The 21,048-nt window shown below is 43.6% G+C and overlaps 1 protein-coding gene and 1 long non-coding RNA gene across 10 annotated transcripts in view; one reads left to right on the forward strand and one right to left on the reverse strand.

The window, feature by feature from the left end:
- The window catches only part of LOC114861005 (caskin-2-like), a 40,745-nt gene that overhangs the window by 3,121 nt on the left and 16,576 nt on the right, over positions 1–21,048 (forward strand). For 8 of the 9 annotated variants that reach the window (XM_029159959.3, XM_029159960.3, XM_029159961.3 and 5 more), the window contains exon 3: positions 13,392–13,443. The exons of the other annotated variant lie outside the window; for it this stretch is intronic. In XM_029159959.3, coding sequence (XP_029015792.1) covers positions 13,392–13,443 — 52 coding nt within the window. The remainder of the gene's footprint in view (positions 1–13,391; positions 13,444–21,048) is intronic. 9 annotated transcript variants of the gene reach the window in all.
- LOC129604469 (uncharacterized) lies at positions 255–11,433 on the reverse strand. The gene is made up of 4 exons (XR_008695369.1): positions 11,306–11,433; positions 10,112–10,231; positions 531–616; positions 255–392 (listed from the first exon to the last, which is right to left on the reverse strand). It is a non-coding gene; the product is annotated as an uncharacterized LOC129604469 (long non-coding RNA).

Consider the following 21,048-nt stretch of genomic DNA (forward strand, 5'->3'; position numbering starts at 1 on the left):
CATTGGTGTGGTTTGATTTCATTTAATACATTTATTTATTGGTAAAGTTTAGGAAAGGTACTGTACTGTGGTACTGTGGAGCAGCCATGGTGGCTTTGGTTTCTTTTCCAAGACAAACATGCAGGAGGAAGTGGGATGTTCTTGATACTAAACTCGTCAAATATGGAAACAGAGAGAACCTAAGCTGCTGGAGGCTTCAGCTGAGCAACATTTTCATTTAATATACACTGGTGTTGACCTTTTCAGTTTCAGAAGGCAGGGCTGGCATCAGTTTGTTCTAAAAGGATGACGAAGCCAGTGGAGTCAGACATGAAGATCTCTGCTTTGGTTCATATTTAAACTTCCAGAGGCAGGTTTTTGACCAGTGGATTTCATCGCTGCTACAGATTGACCTACAGTAGATTTTAGGTTAGGTTTATCTTACAAGTTATCCAAACACATTTGAATGTGCAATTAAAGTATATGTGTGATGGGATAACGATCATAAATGACCACCCAGAGCTACCAAAGCTGAGGGTGAAGAGGTTTACCGTGGCTGCGTGGCTCAGTCTCCTTATCGCCGTCCGACTGAGCTGCATTCCACTTGCAGAGACCTCACACCAGGCAGAGACGGGAGCTGCAACGAAGGTTTAGCATCAGCAGGGGCAGTACAAAGCATCTGTCAATGTCCAAGTCATTCATGTCAAAAAAGTGGAGACTTAACCTTTGGGCAGCTTAGGAGCTTAATTAGCCTTTACTAAGCGAATAAATAAACTAAATGTTTTTATCTCCAGCTGGTTGTGCTAAAAATGCAGGAATGTGAAACTGTTGATCCCTGTAGGAATGTTCTTCAGTAAAAACGAGAGAAAGGCGACTCAGGTGCAGCTTCAGATGTGGTTGTGGCTCCTCAACAATGGCTGTGGTCTCCAGTTACATTAGTCTGTCAGCCTTGTGTTTACTACTCCTCTGTTCTCCCGTTACGCTGGTTAATATCTCTGACACAGTGACACAGATGAGGCAGATGTGCCGTGGATAGTCTCGCGCAACAGTTCGAGTCCCTGCTTCTGTTTTCTTTGCTCTCCATATGACTAATGTGGCCTCTTTGCCGTCTCTCTGCCTCACAGTCAGTTGTGTTTTCTGTTTGAGTAACCAAGAAAAGGGGCCGCCGAGGGCCCCGGGGCCGACAGGAGGTCAGTGTTTATCCGACAGAAAACCTCTTGCATGTCACAGGATCGGCCGCACAGCCCGGCGTCTAGCGTCACCGCTGACCTCTGACCTCTCAGGATAAATGTGGAACTTGTCAAGAGGTTAGGGGGTTTGACGGCGCCTCAACAAATGATCGGTCTATTCTCTGCTGACCAACATGGGTGAAATTTCCAAATGAGTAGTGAAACGAATTCCTCAAAGATTGTGTGTTCTTTTATTGAAATAAAGTAAAAATGTAGTTTATTTTATAATAATAATTATTAAAAGTCTTAATTAGGAAATGAAAGTCTGGCCCTCCAGCCTGCGGTGGCATGGTTGGTTTGCCTTGGTGCCTTTTGTAAAGTTGCTCTTTTACTCCTGGTTTTATTATATGTATCTGCATTGGTTCCAGCCTTGCAGTGAAGTGAAGTTCTGTATTAACTTTGATGTTGCATTTGTTCTCCTTGCTTACAGTAGGAGTTTTCAGATTCTCAGCATTAAAACTATATGTGGTCTGTACGTCCTGTGGTCTGTGTCCTTTGTTAGTTTGAACGGTTTAAGCAGGGGAGTCTAGTTGTTGGTAGATTAGAATATATATATAACTCATAATTGCTACATTAAGTAGTTTATCTTTCATTTACAACACTTGTATCAGTTTTGTAACAGACTAGTGATTGGGTGATAGAGCCTCAGGCCAGAGCTCGGTATCTGTTATCATGAGTTTTATCAGCCTGAACAACAGGTTGAGGTGAGTTGGACCTTTTGTTGGGCAGGCTTGGTCATCTTGATTAAAGCCTTGGTGTCTACATTGTTCCAGTTTTCCAAAATTGGTCTCAAAAGTGACACTTAGTATTAGTTTGAGATGCCCTTGGCCTTTTGATGGCTAAAGGTCTGTCATAGACTTGTTTTTTGCAGCTTCTGAACATCTATCCTGGATTTTGTCTAAAGAGTCATGTATAAGCTCACTTTGTATGAACAATAGGAAGTTCTTGCCATGGAGAAAACTGTGTAGGAAAATTTAAAGTAAGTGAGTGTGAGTGACAGGTGTAGAGGAGGTCTACGCTCAAACCTCTCACTTAGTTATAAATGTTGGTAGATGGACCCTCGGCCAGCTGACAGGCACGTCTCTGCTCCCTGAGGGACTTCCTGCAGACTGTCACATGACTCCCACCTATTGTTCCCCATTTCAGCACACCCAATCCATCACCGTAATGTCACACGAGAGCCGTTTAAACCCTTGTTACTGAGGACAGAAGCCTATTAAAAGGGCAGGAGACATGTTTCTTCTCCATGCAAATGAAAACCCCCTTGACTTCTGTGACTTCGAAGCCGGTTGGCCCCTAATGCTGCACCTTTCTCAAAAGTTAATAATTAACAGCCACATCTCCATATTTGTGTGATCTTTTAAGGGGGTGTCTGTGACCCAGACTCCGTCCTGCTGACATCTGGTGCTTCAGTATTTGCCCCATACCCAACTGCTATCACACAAATCACAAGGAGCTCCCAGATGGTGCCCAGGCAGGATTAAGAGGAATTATAGCTCTAGGGTTGGGATGTGTGTGTGTGGGGGTCCAGCTTTGTTTATCAGGTGCTGTGGAATCATGTTCTCATCACTGTGACTGTACTGCTCTGTTGAATTAGATCTTAGCTGAGTTAATAATCCCACAACCTTAACGAGGCACTCTTGCAGATTAGTTTGGAGCTTCTGGAGCTTTGTATTGAGGGCTGGACAAAGCAAGTCTTTATTTCATGGATTGTTATTTTGTTTCATTGCTTCTAATGTATCTTTTAAAAGTTAGTAAAAGTATAAAAAAGCTGTGTTAATTTCACTCTCTGCAATCTATCAAAAAAATTGAACACATTAGAAAATAATCCTAATTAAAAAGTTATAGAGACATTAAAACCATAAACAAAAGCAGATAAAAGCCTCCTTGTCTAAAAACATCCCCATCCGTCTTTTTTTCAACAGAAGTGTGCCACATTATTATCATGTTTGGTGTTGAAGCTCATCAGCATCCCATTATTGAAGCCTCGCAAACCTGTCTGCTTTGTGAGAAGGCTGAGGAGTGAAACAAAACAACAAATAGCTTGTTGGAGTCTGTGCCGAGAGAGGGGGGCGGAACCACTCCCACTCTGGACGTCTGCAGCCTTTTCACACGTCTCTAACCATGTTTTATTCATGAGTTTAGATTCAAACTTGGCCCAGGCCAATCGCTTCCAATAAGGTCGCTGCGCTCTCCAGCAGGAGCCCTGTCTTCTTACGGAGTGTTACTCTGTAGTTCTGACGTCTCAGTTCTCTCACTCCCAATACTAAACACTCTGCATCTCAAGAATCACAGCAGGACATCAGTCCGAGCATTTCCTACATGCTACAGTACTTTTTCACTCAGATTTTCCCCAGTCTGGCACAGGCTGTAGTGGTGGGAGAAATGGGAACAATAAAATAAAAGCACAGCTCCCACTTCAACCTTGGAGATGAAAGAACTGTGACACCTCATTGGGGGGAAAGTTGGGGCAAAGTTCACTCATAGGTAACGTTTCGCTACCTAACAGTCAGTTTGTGCAGAGGTCTTTCGTGCAAATTGCTCACTGCTCGGTGTCAAATGTGCAGCTTTTCCTGCTGACTAATGGGGAATAATGAAGTCACTTGACATGTAACTGGATCAAACTCAGACAATCGCACCCTCGCTGCTCAGTTCTCACACTGACAAACCCCAGAAAGCGGGGCAGTGTCTTTACGCAATGTGTTTTCCAATCTTAGGAAAGGTCACGCCAGCACAGACTGTTTGTTGAGCCTTCTTACGCTGATGGAGTACAGCGAGACTCTGGTTGCTCTACTTCCACCCTCTCATCACCAAACCCCAAAGAGACAACAAGGAGAAAACTTCCACAGTCCTCCAGACGAGACGGGTTTGAGAAAACATGTTAAAACCTTCCAGACGCTGCCTGAAATTCCTCCTCCTGTGAGCTGATGGTGTTTGCCTGTTAACTCTGCTGTTGGTGTGTTAAATGTTTAATTGGCCCACTAAATAGACACATTGTTGAGAGCCTTGAAAAGCTACCAGTCATACCTTTGGAAAGGGAAACAAAGCTTGTGTGTGTGCGAGGGACCCCTCTGGCTGTAAGGGGCTGTAGTCATGACTCTGACGTACAGTAGCAGGAAGGACGAGGATAAGAGAACAGTTCTGTGTTTACTGGGGTTAATGTCGATAAAACATCAAATTGGGGCCAAGATTTTGAGCTGAACAAATTCCCCCACAAAGACATTTTGAAATAGACTTTTAGCCTCTGGGATGTCTGCTGAACTGCTCTTATTTGACTTTTTGCTCACCTTCTCCAGGATGATTAAACCAGCAGCCTGTGAGCATGCTCAGAGCAGTGGCAGCTACAGGAAACAGCTCCTCCATTCACTTTTTATAGAAGCTTTGAAATGAAAACTAGAACATAATGAACGTCGTTTGAGGCTACAGTCTGTGTGTGTTGTGCAGTGGGATGCAGTGTGTGCGGCGTAGTAATGGCTGCTGGAACCGTGCTTTATTTGGTGCGTTATGTAATAGACGTTGTGCACCAGGCCCCCGTTGTTGGTTGCTTCTCCACTTTTGTAGCTTTGCTTTTATTTTTTATCTGGGACTCGAGAACTGTGACGTTACGAGATGTGACACTGGCTATAAATAACGCTGACTACATGTGTTTAATGTGTATAAAGAAATTTATCATCAGTGCTGCTTAGAATAAGATCATATTTATTCATAAATCTAATATCTAGGTTGTTATAAAGTTGGATCTTGGCAAAAACCTAATTCTTGTACTGTATGTTATGTAAAAAATGATCACACACTTTGGAAACTTTTCCCAGCTTCATTCCACAAATTCCAACTCTTTGTGAGTTTTCGATTACTCTTATACTGTCAGCAGTGCACTTTTTCCTTTCCTCTGGAAACACGTTTAAGATTTGAGTAGCACCTCACGCAGTATATCACCCAGAATCCTCTCAGGTTATGTCTGGGAAGTAAATCTTCTCTACGTGTAAAGAGGATCAGCAGTGTGTGATGAAGCCACGCTTGTCTGGAGGAAACTCTTATTTCGTGCTCTTAAGGCGACGTCTCCTATCTGACTCCGCTTTGATTTGACTCTGACTGTGTATGAAAAACAATTCCCACCACTGAGCATGAGTGGAATTTAGAGAACCCTAATTTGGGTCAGAATTATGGTTCGCTGCTAGAAATGGTTGTGTTTTTGCTCCAAGCCTTGGCATGTGTGTATATGTGCAGCACAGGTCTTTTTCCAAAGATTTAAGATCGGTTGAAGCTGAGGCTCAGAGAGGCCTGCAGCTCAGCGTGACGTCTGACTAACAGCTGTGCAGTTGAAGCTAAAAGTTTCAGTTTTTTCTCTCCTCCAAAATCCCCACATTTGAGTTTGTGCCAACCATTGTCAGAGCAGCAGAGTGAATTTCAATGCGGAGGGAAGAATAGAGGTGGTGATGTCATGGTGTTGGTATGCGGACCCCACAGCAGTACCTTCAACCTTCAATCCCCCTTCTCCCTGGAATTTGACTCCGGTGAAATACAGCGTGTTCTTGAAGCGCTTGCCCAAGTTTTCAGCCTGACGACAGAGAGAAAAGCGCTGGTGACCTCACGGCTGTTGCAGCGCTGCCAGTCGTAGACTCTGGATGCTCTTTCCCAGCAAGGCTTTAAGGCGACTTCAAACAGAATCTCACTCTGAGGTTGAAGGAGTGGTGAGGGTTTGTGGAGGGAGCTGTGGACATGAGGAACTGCAGTGCAGAGAGGAGAAAAGAGAACTTGTGCATCAGATTTGATTCAGTTTTAGTTTTTTTTGTTTGTTTGTGTTGCTTGCTTTATCTGAAGTCAAACACTTGGAGATTTACTCCTTTGTGCATAAGTGACATATTTATTTAAAGTCTAGTGTCCATTAAGATTTCTCTCTCCTGTATAGTGTCCAGTGTTTCTAACCACTGAGAGTGTATCATTAGTGCAGGAGGATTTTCCAGAGGCTGGTGTAACATGTGTTGCTGCCACAGAGGAAATAAATCCACGATGACTAAAAAAAGAGTTCCGAGCATCTCTCTATGTCTTTACTACCAAAATAAATGAGGCAGAAAATCTGTCCAGATGCCAGGAATTACAGCTGTCACAGCTGATGCTGCTTCAGCGCTGAGACGCCTGGATGTAAACCTGTGACTGATAGATAAGTGCTCTAATATAGGATTTAAGTGTGTTCCATGTTTTACTCACACAACAAATATGGCTTTAGCGACAAGGAGTTACTGTCACTCTCTCTCTCGTCTGGATACCCTGGTGTTAAGGAGAGCAAGGTAGAACCAGCACATAAGCAGGTACGGTACCATTCGGTGTCTGGGTTTAGCCAGATCACACCCACACACTGACAGTCAAGCGCGGTCACATGCACCACTAGTCGAGTGATATAACTGATATAACCGAGGAAGTCCATTCGAAGCAGAGGAACGGGTGTGAGGCTGAGCTCACATCCCCCTGAACTCGTGAACCCCTCCTTGTCCTGTGTTCAGATAGGAACAGGAACGCCACGCTCTGCCTGGAGACACTGGCAAAACAAACATTTTGTTCTCTCATCAGCACACTGATTTATCTCACCTATGGTTAAGATGAATAACTATTATTCCTTAAATAGATGATTAAAGCAAGTGAGTGACAGTTTGAATAACCAGAATTTAATAATTTGGCGTGCGTGACTGAATGAGCAGATAGACATGTTGGAGTGAAAGAAGAGCCCTTTATGTGGCGACTGTGTGACTCATTCAGGGATTAGCAATTCCTTACTGTAATGGTTTACTCCTCTGGTGGTGTGTTTTCCCAGCGCTTTGATTTCACTGTAATTATTACCAAATTACACAGCAGTTTCCAGGAAGCACCTCAGGAACTTACTGAAACATGTCAATTCCTTGGAAAAGTGTCACCTCTATAATATGAAGTAAACAAGCTTTCGGATCAAATTTCTTCTCCAAACTACTTGTTTCGTTTTCCAACCACAGTCTAGAATCCCGAGCTTTGGGGCTTTGTGTCCCTCGTTAGCAGGCCGGCATCATATGAGTTCGTACACACCGGCATCACTGTTCATTAGTCTCCACTAGCGGAAATATTCAGGTTCCCCGCTGTCTGTCATTCTGAACTGGCTAATCGGCATTTCCACATCAGAGTGTGAATGAGGCCAGTGTCAGCAGCTTCCAGCTGGATAAACACACATAAACCACCTCAACCTCTTCATTAGGCTCTGTTGGCTCTTGCCTCCTCGCAGACAGTAATTAGACCACACTACAAACTAACTTAGAGTGACACACAAACATGAGTCATCAACCTGCTGACGAGCAGCCACGCAGGTCCCTGTCAATTATTTCAGCAGATTCTAAGGCCCAGTCAGTCGTATAACAGTCAGATCTAGTTATTTATCTACTGTGGGTTGTTGCTTTGACCAGTTCGGCCTTGACGTTTCCACAGATGTTTCCCTTCGTGAGGCGTTTGTGTTTCCCTTTTTCTGGTTCGTTGTCTTATCGCTAAACAGGATGTGTTCAAGGACAATCCCCCTCTTTCTATTTCAAATGCCAACATTGTTTCATAGTTGTATGTTTGACATTTCTTAGCAAAAGCCTTTTTTAAGTTAAAACTCATTTTGCTGAGGGTGATTGTCCTCGGGCCTCTACCAGCAGCTGCTCCGGACCACACATTTTTCTCTTTATCACCATTATGTCTTCATACAGTATGTTCATGTTCATCAGTAAGTGTCATGAGTAAGTGGTGTGGTTATTGCACAGGGCATAATACATTTTCAGGTTTTAGATATTTGGTCAGATCAAGGCCAAACCTAGTTTTGGGATTTGAACTGAACGGAGCAGCTCACAGGAACAAAGCCGGGACTCTGAGCGAGGCCCCTTCTACACTTCCTTTCCCAACATTATTGTTCACAGAGTGGGAGGCTATAGCATTGTATCAGCTCGGACCCCTCCCTGCTGAGGGAAACGACGAAGCGACCGAGAGTCCGAGGAGATAAGGAGGATATTGACTGATGTGTGCTAACTTACCAACGTCCCCTCACTTTGTGAGCTGCCATTGCACTCTTTTCTCACATGAACTGTTGATCCTTGTCATTTATCAGAAACAGAGACTTCCTCCTGCTCTGTTTACTCTGGAATCACTCAGATTCCACTATGCACGAGAACTCCATTGTCCTCCATGCTGCTCTCCTCCTCCTTCCCCTCTCTTTGCTGCGTGTATTGTTTACTAGATGTTTGAAGGATGACTTAATAGCATGGAAACCTGATCACCTGTACCAGATGGTATCGCACCATTCATTCACCTTAGATACGACTTAGCAGGTCCTTGCTCCACCTACCAGCAGACTCAGTAGTTTGGCATCAATGTTTTTTGTTTTTTACAAAAAACACTCCTCCCTCTTTTGCAAAAAGAATGATTATGTTGGTTAGGAAGAATGGTTGAAGTACAGATACAGCACTGAAATAGAAAACAAACCTTTCATCTGTTTTTGGCTCCTCTCTATTGACCCCAGCTCATGACTGGGTCACTTGTAATGTTTGTCCATGACTAAGCCAAGTTACACATGAAGTTACACATGAGGAACTGAGCCTGGCGCCGCCTCATTGAATTGTTAAAACCAGTTACAGTTGAAGAGTGCAGAGCTGATAACATCAACATCACACACAGAGTAAAGAGCCGATGTTCTAATTCTGCCTGAACCATCTGGCTTCTAAACAATCCTACATCAGGAAGTAAACGAAATGTCTGACATTTAAGCAGACTATCAACAGCTTGATCCAAAATGTTTTTAGGACGAGGGTAGAAAAGATTACATTTATCTCGTCTGATCACATTTGAACCAGACATATCATCGAATGAACTCGTCCAGTAGCTTTACCCTGACTCTCAGCAGGAGAATTAAGAATTTATGCCCCTTGTAACGATGGTTAATAAAGCACAGCGAGTCCAAACCAAGCACATTTTCCAGGTTTACACACGAGAAGCAGCTCTGGTTTTCCTCTTAAGGTGGGAAAACGAGCTTCCCGGCTCACACCGAGGGTCCTGCTGAGAGCGGATAAATCAGAAGCTCTGACAGGTTTCACAGCGCTGGCTGTCAGAGAGCAGCTTCACTCTGCAGCGAGGTAATCTGTCACATGTGACAGGCTGTGTGTTTAAAACTCAGAAAGTCCCTAAACTGTATTTTAGGCTTTGAAGGCACCAAATTGTCTTACAGTGCACCTAAAGGCTAATAAGGATCTGTTTAGGCCTCGTGGGGAATGCCTCGGTTATTTACAACTGAATCAACCTGTACTGTATAATGTACACTTCACAAATCCACATGTTGCCAGATGTTTTTGGAAGATTTATATTCGATGTGGAAACATTTATCATCAGTCCCACTTTTAATGTGTCTCCAGCTGTCAGAGTTAAGGTGCTTCACCTCTTCACCAGTTGATTTTCCTCTCAGATTTTCCAGATGTTTGTGGATTAATCTTATGGTCAGCTTTGTTTCAGTGAATGGAATAAATGCTATACAGCTTTGAATTAAAATACATTCAGTATGGTCTCGTCATATGTGGGTATAGGTTTGTCTGTGGCTCTGTGATCTAACATCAGTGCTCTGTATCTGTGAACTGATGAAACCACTCTCTATTTGCATCTGTGTGATTGTTCTCCAGTTTGGCATCTTGTCAAGGTTCTGGGAGTTTGAAACGACTCTTGTATCTCTGCTGTTCTTGTGTGTTCAACGTGACTGATTGTTAGGACAGGCCTCCAGCACGTCTTCCTCCCTCCAGAACGCAGCAGATAAGATGCGTGATGAACCCCTGTAATCTCCCTCTCTTTGCTGCGCTGCCGTCACCGGGCTTGTTCAGGCAGCCGATAAGAGAGGGACGCGTCCCACTCCTGCTTTGGACAAATACCTCAGAGCTTCCTGTGTTGCTGTGCCAGGCTCTCTGAAGGCCGGGCGGGGGAGAAGAGCTGCTGATTGGTGCCCATGCTTCCCTCTGAGACCTTTGAATCTTCAAACAGACGCGCTGCATCTAACAAACCCACCATCACACGACAGAGTTTAGTTTAGTAGATTGACAGTAGGGAGGCATTTGAAGAAGTGACAAATCATAAATGCTCATTGAAAGTTTTGGAAAGTCAGTATTTTTTGTAATTAGCAGTATTCTTGAAGTATTCTAGTGTCGGGCTTTAATACATTTCAATTATCCATTCATCTACTTTTAGTCACATTATCCAGGGCCAAGTCGTGGCAGCAACAGTCTAAGGACAGAGCCCTAGACTTCCCTCTCTCTGGACACTTCCTCCAGCTCTTCCGGGGGATTCCCAGGCCAGCTGAGAGAAAATAGTCCCTTGATTATGTCCTGGGATGTGCGATTGGTGGAACATCCCCATTGAGGCGTCCAGGAGGAATTCGAAAATCATCTCCTCTCAATGTGGAGGAGCAGTTGGTGTACTTCGGCGAGTCTTATTTTGTCAGCTTGTATCCAGGACGTTGTCCTTAGGTGAGAGCAGATACGTAGCTCAGCCATAGAATCAAGAGCGTTGCCTACTTAATATTAAATGCAGTAGGATTACACTGTAACTACAAAAGGGAGTGCTCCATTGTCTGCTTAAATTTTCTTTCAGGTAATATTTTTAATATTTTAGAGTAGAAATATGAAACGTTTCTGTGAGGTCAGAAACCAGCAGTATGGCTTCAGTCCTGTTTAATTAAACAGATTGGGCCACGAGTTGTTTTTTTTACAGCTGCTTTTAAAAACTGAATGGCCTGTTTATATTTAGACTACAAGATGTAATCTACGCTTTAAATCTAAAGTGGTAGGCACTGAACCTCCGCTGTGTTTCAGGGAACAGTTTCTGACTGGAGTCTATTGTGGTGCCTTTGGAATAGAGCCAGGCTTCATGAAAGAAAACGGAGCTTTGGTGAAGAACTTCTACTCGGCTTTTACACTTCACCACAATGAGAAGAGGGCGCAGAAAACGACCCGGTGCCAAATTATCATTCGTTTATTGCTTTGTCCCAAATACCCCAAGTTCAGTCCTGAGAAACAAAAAGATGCATGAGGCGTTGCCTGCAGACGCATAATCATAGATTTGATACTCACAGCGGTCGTCTAAGTTTAGTCGGTGGATTTTTACAGCAGATTCTCTTTCAGTCCAAGACTCTGGTCAATGGGCTTGATACCGATGGGATCGCTCAAGTTTGCAGACTCCTGGAAAAAACGGCTTCTCTCGCCGCATTCTTGTGGCCGCAGATCCACGGGACGTTTAACTTGTAGCCGAAATTATACAAGGAGGCCGAGTCCCAGCGAACGTTGGAGCTGAAACAGGCTCCAGCTTCGCTCGGGGGCCTCTTCGCTCCATAAACAGCCATAAAAATAGACTCCAACAAATGTGCAGCAGATGATGATAACCTGAAGAAAATGGCTGGCTACAAGAAACAACATCAAGGTTTAAGTGGTGACTGTTTCCTGTTGGACGTCACTGTCCTCAATCCTTCTATCCAGTCACGAGCAGAGTTTGGTATCGGATCCAATTCATTAGAGAAGGTTTTCCATAATGGAAGACTTTTACTATCCTGCTTCCTCAGAGTTAAGTTTGTTCCCAACATTCATGCCTAACACTAAGGAAAGGCCAGTTACTTTCTTACTTTTAAACCTAGTAGAACAACACATCCCACCCAAGGCTAAGGCTAAAAGTAGCTCCTACTGGCTGAGAGGTGAGAATTTGCTAAAAAGGTAATGTGTCAGTACAAATTTAGTACTAATACTCACAGAGCTTTATTACTAGACTGGCGTGTACAGCAGAGCTGGAATCCATTGTTTGGCAGCTGTGATTTAGTACAAAAAATGAACATGCTCACCAATGTACACAAGCATTAAAGTGATGCAGAAGAAAGAGGGCAGGTAGGTGGGTTATTTGACACCAACCTGCCCTGTTTCTTAAAGTGGATGCAAAGCTTTAGTGTTTCTTCACAGGCTTTTCATTTACTAACATATTGCCCTTAATTATAATATTCATATAATTATCAAAGCACCTCTGAGATCCTAAGAGGGAAAAGCCTGCTGCATTGGGTAACAACTTCAAACGCTTCATTGTTGGTAGGCGAGGGTGGTGGTGGAAGCACGATGTGGAGGAGTGGGCATGTGAGTCAACGATGACACTCTGTCTGAGGGTGGGTCCTTCCCGTCACAGCCCCTACTCACTGGCCTGTAACCCCCTTTGACATCTGCATCTTTTAGTAATTGCTAACCTGGTTTTACATAATGGTCTTGACTGTAGCTGCACCTCTGCACAGACCTGTGATTGTGTGATAATTCAGAATCAGCAGTCCGACCTTCACTCTGAGCAGCTGACAGAGAAGAGGTGGCATTCTGACTTGCAGTGCGCGTGACATTATTATGGCAAGCCGCTACTGTACCAAACAGAGCACACCCTGTCCGAGAGTTTGATCAGTGTAAAGGCCAAAGAATTCCCCTGGGAGAAAGTGAAAATGAGGCTGCAAAGACAAGGAGAAGCTGCAGGACGTCTATGTCAATGAACTCAGAAGTTGTTTGTTGGGAGTCTATGTTGGAGCCTCAGGAGTGACGGCTCAAAGGCCTCGAGTGGGAGCAGAAGAAGCGGGGAGGCTTTGTGTGGCTGTGGATCAAAGAGTCGTTGAGTTTTATTCCACGGCGTCTTAGCGGTGAACTATTCTCTGACCCTGCAGAGCAAGTCAAGCCCAGGTCAGAGGCTAATGAAGGTTCCTCAGGAGGTCCAGCTGAGGGACACACAGGAGGATTTACGATCAGGTGCCCTGCGTCTGTTGAGAAAACTCACTGCAGGAAACAAACAGATATCTCGTCCCTGTCGCTGGATTTCCTCCAGTGAGACTGTTTGAGGAGCCTGAGGCGACCTGAAGTCTCCAGTCTGCCCCCTCCCCAGCTGGGACTTTGTCTCATGCTGACTTTGTTGTTTCTATAAATCCTGCTAATATAACCAGGCCCCCTTTTCTTTTTTGAACCACCATACTCTTTTTACACACAGCGTTATTATATCTTATTAAATTGTCTTCCTATTTTTTGATATTCTGGTCTTGCTTTTAACAAGAGACAGTGTTAACATGACATGACCATGACTTACTGCTGAAAGCCTGAAATACACAAGTAAACCAAAGAGACAGACACTAATATTTTTGTTGCTTGCTTTCAGAGTTGCTGGGCTCCACCAAGAGACTGAATGTGAACTACCAGGACTCAGACGGGTGAGTGATGAAGTCAACGCTAAAAAAGTGCAGCTTCTGGACTCGTTTCCTCACAGTAGAGGAATTCTTGCCCCGTGTCCAGCCATTACCTCCTCCCTATGGATCTGTTAAACAGTTTCCACTCCTGCTGCTAAACTGAAGGCGAGCGGAGTAAGACGTTAGAAGACTCGTTGTGTTTTGCTGCTGCATCGTGTTGCTGAATCAGCAGGTTGTGTCTGGCTGTCATAACATCATTTAAAGCTTGAGTCTGAATCGCACCCCCTGTGTTTGAACCCTCAGTTTGAACTGTCCATTACCTCATTGTCTGGTGAAATGCTGACTGGTTAAATTGAAGCTTGCAAGCCTGAAAGAAGAAAGCTTAGTCTCTGCTCATTAATATTTCTCTTTGTGTTTTTATTATCCTCCACCTCCACCTCCACATATATCTCTGTGTGTGTGTGTGTGTGTGTATGTGTGTGTGTGTGTGTGTGTGTGTGTGTGTGTGTGTGTGTGTGTGTGTGTGTGTGTGTGTGTGTGTGTGTGTGTGTGTGTGTGTAATAACACAGTTACTTATAGATGTTTGTGTTCAAACAGTCTCAGCTCAGCATAATGCTAATTATTTTAGTATAGGTTTGTTTATTTCTGCTTATGTAACATTGGTGATGTTAGTTTAATAGTATTAACATAAATACTGAACAATTTGACAGCATTTTCGATACTTTACTAACCAGAGTGTGCCTTACTAGAGTTCACCTCAGCACAAATCACTAAGTGTGTTAATGGCCTCCTGCTAATACAACGGCCAGAGCCTTTTCAGCTCAACGACAACATTGTTGCTGCAACAAAAGCTCAAAGAGAACCGATGAGCTGAGCATGAGACGGCAGTAAAACAGAAGACTGTGGACCACTGCATCAATCCTGAGACACCAACGAGTGTTGAACTCCTTTGTTGGCCTTTCAGAGGGCAGAGGGGAACCTGTAGAGGTCAGAGGTCAGGGAGCAGCCACATAGACTATAACGTATTTGATAGGAGAGTTTATAAAGAGCCTGGATCTTCTAACAGCCAGGGCACAGTTTCCCAGCAGTTAAAAATGTTAGATATTTTATGTGAAAGCATCCTAGAAGAGAAAACACTTTTTGTTATTTTATAGCTAGAGGATCAAGAGTCAAAAGATAACTAAATAAAAGTTGACTATCAAAGGGTTGAGTCAGTCTGAATTAGTCTTATAGTTTTGCTTCTGGATAAGTTATATGATGAGACATTTAAGGTTTTTAGGAGAACACGGTTGCAGTGGTGCACCCTCACTCAAACTCTGTGATGTTTGGCATCAACATTAGCATATCTGAACTGTAATTAGGGCTTTTCCTCCCACTGGGTCTAAGTGTGTACATTGTGTGTTTGTGTTGGGGGTAATAGTCTCTACTGGGACGGTAACTCTTAGGCAGGAAGGGGGGTTTTATTATTCATCAGCGCCACTGGCGGCTTCGCCTGGCGATGGAGCTCAGGCAAAGCTCCGCCTCCACGCCAGTAATCACGGCAAGGCATCTAAAAACACCACAGCCACCCACAATGCTTCAGTGTTCACCCAGCACACCAGGAGCTTCGTTTGTCTGTGTCAGATCATGTTTATGCACAGTCAGTCCGCGAGCTGGGACTCTGTTCTCATGGGTGACGTGTTCTCATTTCTGTTCGCTTCTTCCGTCCTGTTGCTGCACTGAGATCATTCAGAGGTATCTGTGGACGTATCTGCTGGAAACGTCGGAAAGCTTTTAGTTTAATGTGGTGTCTTTCAGGATTAAGAGTTTCATTTTGACCAGATACATTAAAGCAGACGAGTTCAAATTAGACCACGGCAAGAAAATATTTAATAGTTTTTTTTTTTTTGATGATGGGACTGAAATTTTCATAAATGGCAAGATGGGAACTGGGGGGACTGAAAGCTCAGAAGGAGCAGGATGGTGCCACAGGATAACCTTCCTACAACAACAAAGTAAACGTCTTTCTTCAAACGGGAGTGTCCTAGCAGAACCTCAATCCCAGAGTTGAGGTCTGGGACTTTCCTCAAGTCTTTGCTTTTGTCTGGGCGAAAAGCCCAGGTTTGAGTTGTGGGGAGTGAACACAAAAGAGCCCTTTGCACCAGAAACCCTCAAGTTGCATCTGAGCTGGAGCAGCTGTCTATCCAGAATGCTGAACAGGTTGTCATGCTTCTGGTCTGTCTGTGGTTGTCTCCACCTGGTGAAGGTCAGATCACACTGAGGAAATCCGATCTGTACGTGGTGCTGTGATCGGCATCCATCGTCACTTACTGCTGCTCGTTACTCACTGTGTATATTTCAATTCAGATTGACATCTGAATTAGACGAGACTTTTTTATTGCTGTCATTAGAATTACAAATTTATGCATCAAAGTTTCTGAGCTCTCCGAGCAGTTTTCTTGTTGATTTATTCATTAGATTATTAAACCCACTGGAGGATACAGTTCCTTTTGTTGAGCAGCTTGTTGACAGACAGAGTAACACTCAGAATAAGTGAACAAATAAAACAGTACCATTCAGACTCGATTCTCAGCTGCAGCAGAAGAAGAACAGAGCCGGAGGTTATGTTTAATGAAACAGAAAGGCATCCAGTCCTCACAAAAACTGTGTCTGAACAATAGCTGACATACTTCTCCTCCTGGCTCAGATAGTTTTACATTTCGCCAAGTTTTTTAGCACCCACTGCAGATTGATTGCATCCTTGCTGGTGATGTGTGGGAACCTGCAGCCCTCTACTCTCCAGGTGTAGCTGCAGACTTCCTGTGGTGTGATTTGAGCAGAACTTCAGTAGAGACAAAGAAAACGTGCTTGTGACATTACAGGTATAGGACTGTGTTTGGACACGCAGATGGACGGACAGACCCGAGCAAGGCGTGGAGGTAAAATCAGTCATGACCCCACACAAAAGGGTGTGTTAGTGTTTGTGCAGGTTGCCCATTCATCACTGACAGTGTTTGTCTTCACCGACATGCATGCTGGTGCCTGTGTGCCTACATGTCTGTCTGTGAGAAACAAACACATGCTGTGAATAAAGGAGACCTCTTTCTGCATCCCTGTGAGGCAAATTAGTATTTGAGCCCATTGGCTTGGTGTTTGGTTGTGTTTCTATGGAGAGCAGAGCTGGAATGGGTCCCTGTGAATTGGAGTTATGGTGGGAGCTCTGGCCTTTTGTTGAAACAGAGAGACCTGTGATGCCAGCAGCCACCAGGCATCTGAGGAGGCCGGAGAAACCAGACGGCTGCTGGGACAGAATCTCATCGAGGTTCTCAAGAGAAAGCAAGCTTTAACAACAGACATTCATGAAAAGGGTCTCAAAATATTATTATTGTTGTTGTTGTTGTTGTTTTTTGGTAGATTGGTAGTAAGGAAATTTGACTTGATAAGTATAGGAGCACATCTGTTCCCTTAGATACTTTTTATATGTTGAATTGAAAGCAAGTGGAAACTCTTACTGTGGTTTGGAAGCACTCTTAGTCGAGTACAAATTCACTACAGTCACGTGTGTAAAACCCAGGCAGTTTATGAATTTTTACCAAGACTAAAGTGAAAGCAGATTTCTAGGCACATAAATTATAACAGGTTCAAGATGCTGACATCAAATAAACCATTTAATTAATGTTGTATATACATCATTTAATCTACTGTTTTTTTCCTTGCACCCAACCAGGAGATTCCTCTGATCCACATCTAGTGCTATTTGATGAGATCTGTGTGAGCTTTACGGATTGTTCCGTCATGTTTCAGCCTGTCTCAACCTGCCACAATAACAAAATCACTGCAAAACCCAAAGTGAACAAAAACTCATTTGACCCCTAAAAACAGATCGAGCAACGAACGGAGAATATGCTGTAAGTGACGCACACACTGAACGCGTGTGAAGAGTCACGCACTGTGAACTCATCTGCAGTGAACTGAGACTGGGAGTGTGGCCTTAGCGTCCGGTCTGTGATTGGTTATTAAAGAGCCTTTATGTACAGTAAAGCTGTTATGTCACTGGCTGTTTGCTAGATGAAAAGTATCACAAGACCTGTATTCCATCCTCAGTGTGACATACAGTATGAAGGGAGATTTAAAGCCTTAATGTGCTTGATGTGTTTTAAAAAGTACAACATACTCATTATAGAGTTCTTAAAGAACAGAGAATCATAGAATTGTTTGTATAATCAAATATTCTACATGTGAGTATTTAAGTTGGCGCCCTAGGCACCATCATGATTTTGCGCCATCTACTCGCGAATACAGGCTTGTGGCCAGAGCCCTGGGATGTGTAAATGAATGAGGACAAACCTTTTTCTAAAATTCCATTCGGTATTTTTAAGCCTCTTTTGAGCTTTTTAATTCTTTTGATTCTAATTTAACTTTAACTTTAACTTTAAATTTTGTTTTTTCCTTTTTTCATGATTAAGAAACTGTTAAATCAAACCTTTTGCTGAGGAACTGTAGGTGAACTATAACCTGACATTATGCTGTATGAGCTTGTAGCCATGGTTTTGGGTGAATCAACAAATGAAAACATCCTCAGCACTGATTAGATTTCAGAAATGTTCAGAGTGAAGTGATGAGCACCCAAAGCTGCTCGTTTGCAGACACCTGCTAAATTCTAGATACCAAATGGTATCATTTGGCTCATTGTATTTAGGGCAGGGGTGACAGCAGAGGGGAGAGGCAGAAAGGGTCCCAGCTTCTTCTGTCTACCCCCCCTACTTGACGATGAGTGGTGGTGATGAGAGCGGTGAGGTCACATACGGGGCCTCATTCTCCCAGAAAGGGAGGGGATGGGTGCAGAGTAGATCCAGAGAACCGTGAACTCCTCAGGTAACTAGGACAGATGGGAGACTGTGTCTGAGTCCTTCTGTTTCACGACCCACTCACCGCTCTGCATGGTGGCCTGCAGCCCTAAACAGAAGCCAAGCAGGTCTGGGATCAGATATCCCTGCTCGCAAATTGCTGTGTTGAAAGCTAGTTAACAAACGGTTAAACAACGTGTGCATTCATGTCCAGGTGCTGCGGAAAAAGATTCTCTCTGTCCCACAAGGACGTCTCCATTAAAACACGGAGAAATGTACCTGATAGTAAGCGCCAAACCAGCTGCATCATTAGTCAGCCCATCAAAATCTTTTCAGTTTATAGTTGTTTTCTAAGCTGATTCAGGATAAATGAGCAGATGGAAACACTCTCCAACACATGAAGGATGCTCTTTAGCTCTTGCCTGCACTGAAGTTGGAGTTGTTTTAGGATTAGAATAGATGCTTCTGAAAGTTGTGTAGCGTATCTGAAAGATTTAATTTCACTTACTCGTAGCTTTTATTAATTCTATGTCAGATCATCCCTGATTTGTGCCATGCTGTTTTTGTGGCTTGCTGAAGCACTTTTTGAAATGACGCTTGTTTACAGTCACCTCTGGCAGAGGCTGTGGTCCGGGCGCTCCCAACCCTTTGGGGATGTTGGGCCTGTGCCCAGAACTCTTGCTCATTTACTCATTGATAGTTTAAATACCTGCCATTAGTAGGTTGTAACAGTGCCTGACGAGATGTGGCATAGAATAAAATGCAGCCACGCAGACAGACCAACGCTGCTACTTGGCTCTTAATCACTAAAGACCAAGATGAAACCGTTTTAAACAGCTCCGCTTCCTCGTTCTGACTTCACCCTCATGCTCAGTTCTGTCCCTCTGTATGCGATAATGACGTGTCTCTGGAGCATGCATGAGTCTTCGTTAGCAGCCTTCAGGGTCTGCGGCCTCTTTTCAAACAAATGATTTTACTCCTACAACTGACTTAAACACGATTGATCCCCAAGACTTGAACTCTCCTTTAGGGAGACAATGATGCTGTAAAAGTGAAGGATGTCTCTTTCCTCCTGTCACTTTCTCCTGCTCCTCATAACCTTGCTTAGTGATCCTGCCATTACTGTTGGAGTGGCCCCGGGCGCTGTCTGTTACTGCAGCCACATGAATGCCATCGCTCGCATTACACAACAGAACCAAAAGAAGGGAGGCAGCACTAAAACCAGCCCTCCTCTCTTTTCTGTCTTTATTCATCTCTTTCTTTCTTCTCTCCTGTGAAGAGCTCTAATTTCTCTCCCTAGTCTATTTACAGACAGCCACATGTAGCCTGTAGCTTTATTTTCTGTGCTTCACATGTGGGGGAGGGCGAACCCACGAAGACTGTGGTGCAAGTGATCGGCTCATGACAACTTATGATATATTGTCTCCAGTGTGTTGCTTGCCAGCAAGTCGCTTTGATGCAGGGCTGAATCTCAGGATTATCTCGCTTGATTTATAATTCATATTTTCTTTATTAAAATTTTAGTCTATAAAATCTGAAAAACATTTCAACCAACATTTTTACAAAGCCCACTGCAACACCTTCAAATGTGTTGTTTTGCTTCACCGGCGGCACAAAGCATAACAAGTTTCCTGATTTAATACAGAGAAACAGAGAAGATATTTGAACATAATGTAGGCAATTTAATGAACAGGGACACTGAAATGTGTTGAGATCAATATTTATCAACAATTATACATCATTACATTAAATAAATGTTAACCCATAATGTTATAAATGAACTGCTTATTAGATTCATCTACATCTAATTTTATTATATATGTATATTTATACACTGTAAGGTGTTCGTACTATTATCACTAACAGTTGGGGCGTAACCAATCTTGTGTTTTTTTTGTGATTTATTTTTAGACAATGACCTACACTCTGTACTGTACGGTTCCAACATGCCTCATACACAAGCTATTGTATAATCTGGACTGGTGGACGCTGCAGCTGACTGGAAGCTGACTGGCAGCTTACTCACTCACTCACTCACTCACTCACTCACTCACTCACTCACTCACTCACTCACTCACTCACTCACTCACTCACTCACTCACTCACTCACTCACTCATATGAACCGCTTTGTCACTCGTAGGGGTCACGGGGGATGTCGGAGCCTATCCCAGCTGTCATTTGGGTCGGTGGTGGGGTCACCAGTCCATCACAGGGCCACACATATAGTCTTAAGTCTATAGACTTGCACTCACACCTATAGGGGCAATTAGAGCCTGTAATTAACCTAAGCTCATGTCTTTGGAGAAAGGTAGCTGGCATTGGAACACAGGCATCGCCTCCAGTTTTCCCATGACCCTGAACATTTAGATGAAGTTATTTATGCCAGGTTTATCATTGTTAATCATCTGTGGCTTTGTGATTGAGTTTGTTTAGGTATTCTTTCTACATTGAGCAGCCTATGTGTGTGTGTGTCTGAATCAGTGATCATCTCTGGTTTGTCTGGACTTGCTGCATGATTGTACCGTACGTTAACATAAGGGAAGTTGTGTTGAATTGTGTTGCCATGTGATTCAGAGGCCGACCAGCAGACAGGTTTATTCTCCATCTGCACCTGGGAACAAGTCAATGCAGCAGACACACCCTTAATGGAAAAGTACTGTTGCTCCATCTTTTGTTTTTATATTGTTGTCTTTAATGTAATAGATTAGTCACTGGTCTTAACCACACTGATTCTGCTCTAGCAGTAAAGAAACACTCTCACTGTTGTATGACTCTTTTGAACATTTTCCTTTTAAGGACAAG

The sequence above is a fragment of the Betta splendens genome, chromosome 8 (assembly GCF_900634795.4).
Source record: "Betta splendens chromosome 8, fBetSpl5.4, whole genome shotgun sequence".
Classification (NCBI taxonomy): Eukaryota; Metazoa; Chordata; class Actinopteri; order Anabantiformes; family Osphronemidae; genus Betta; species Betta splendens.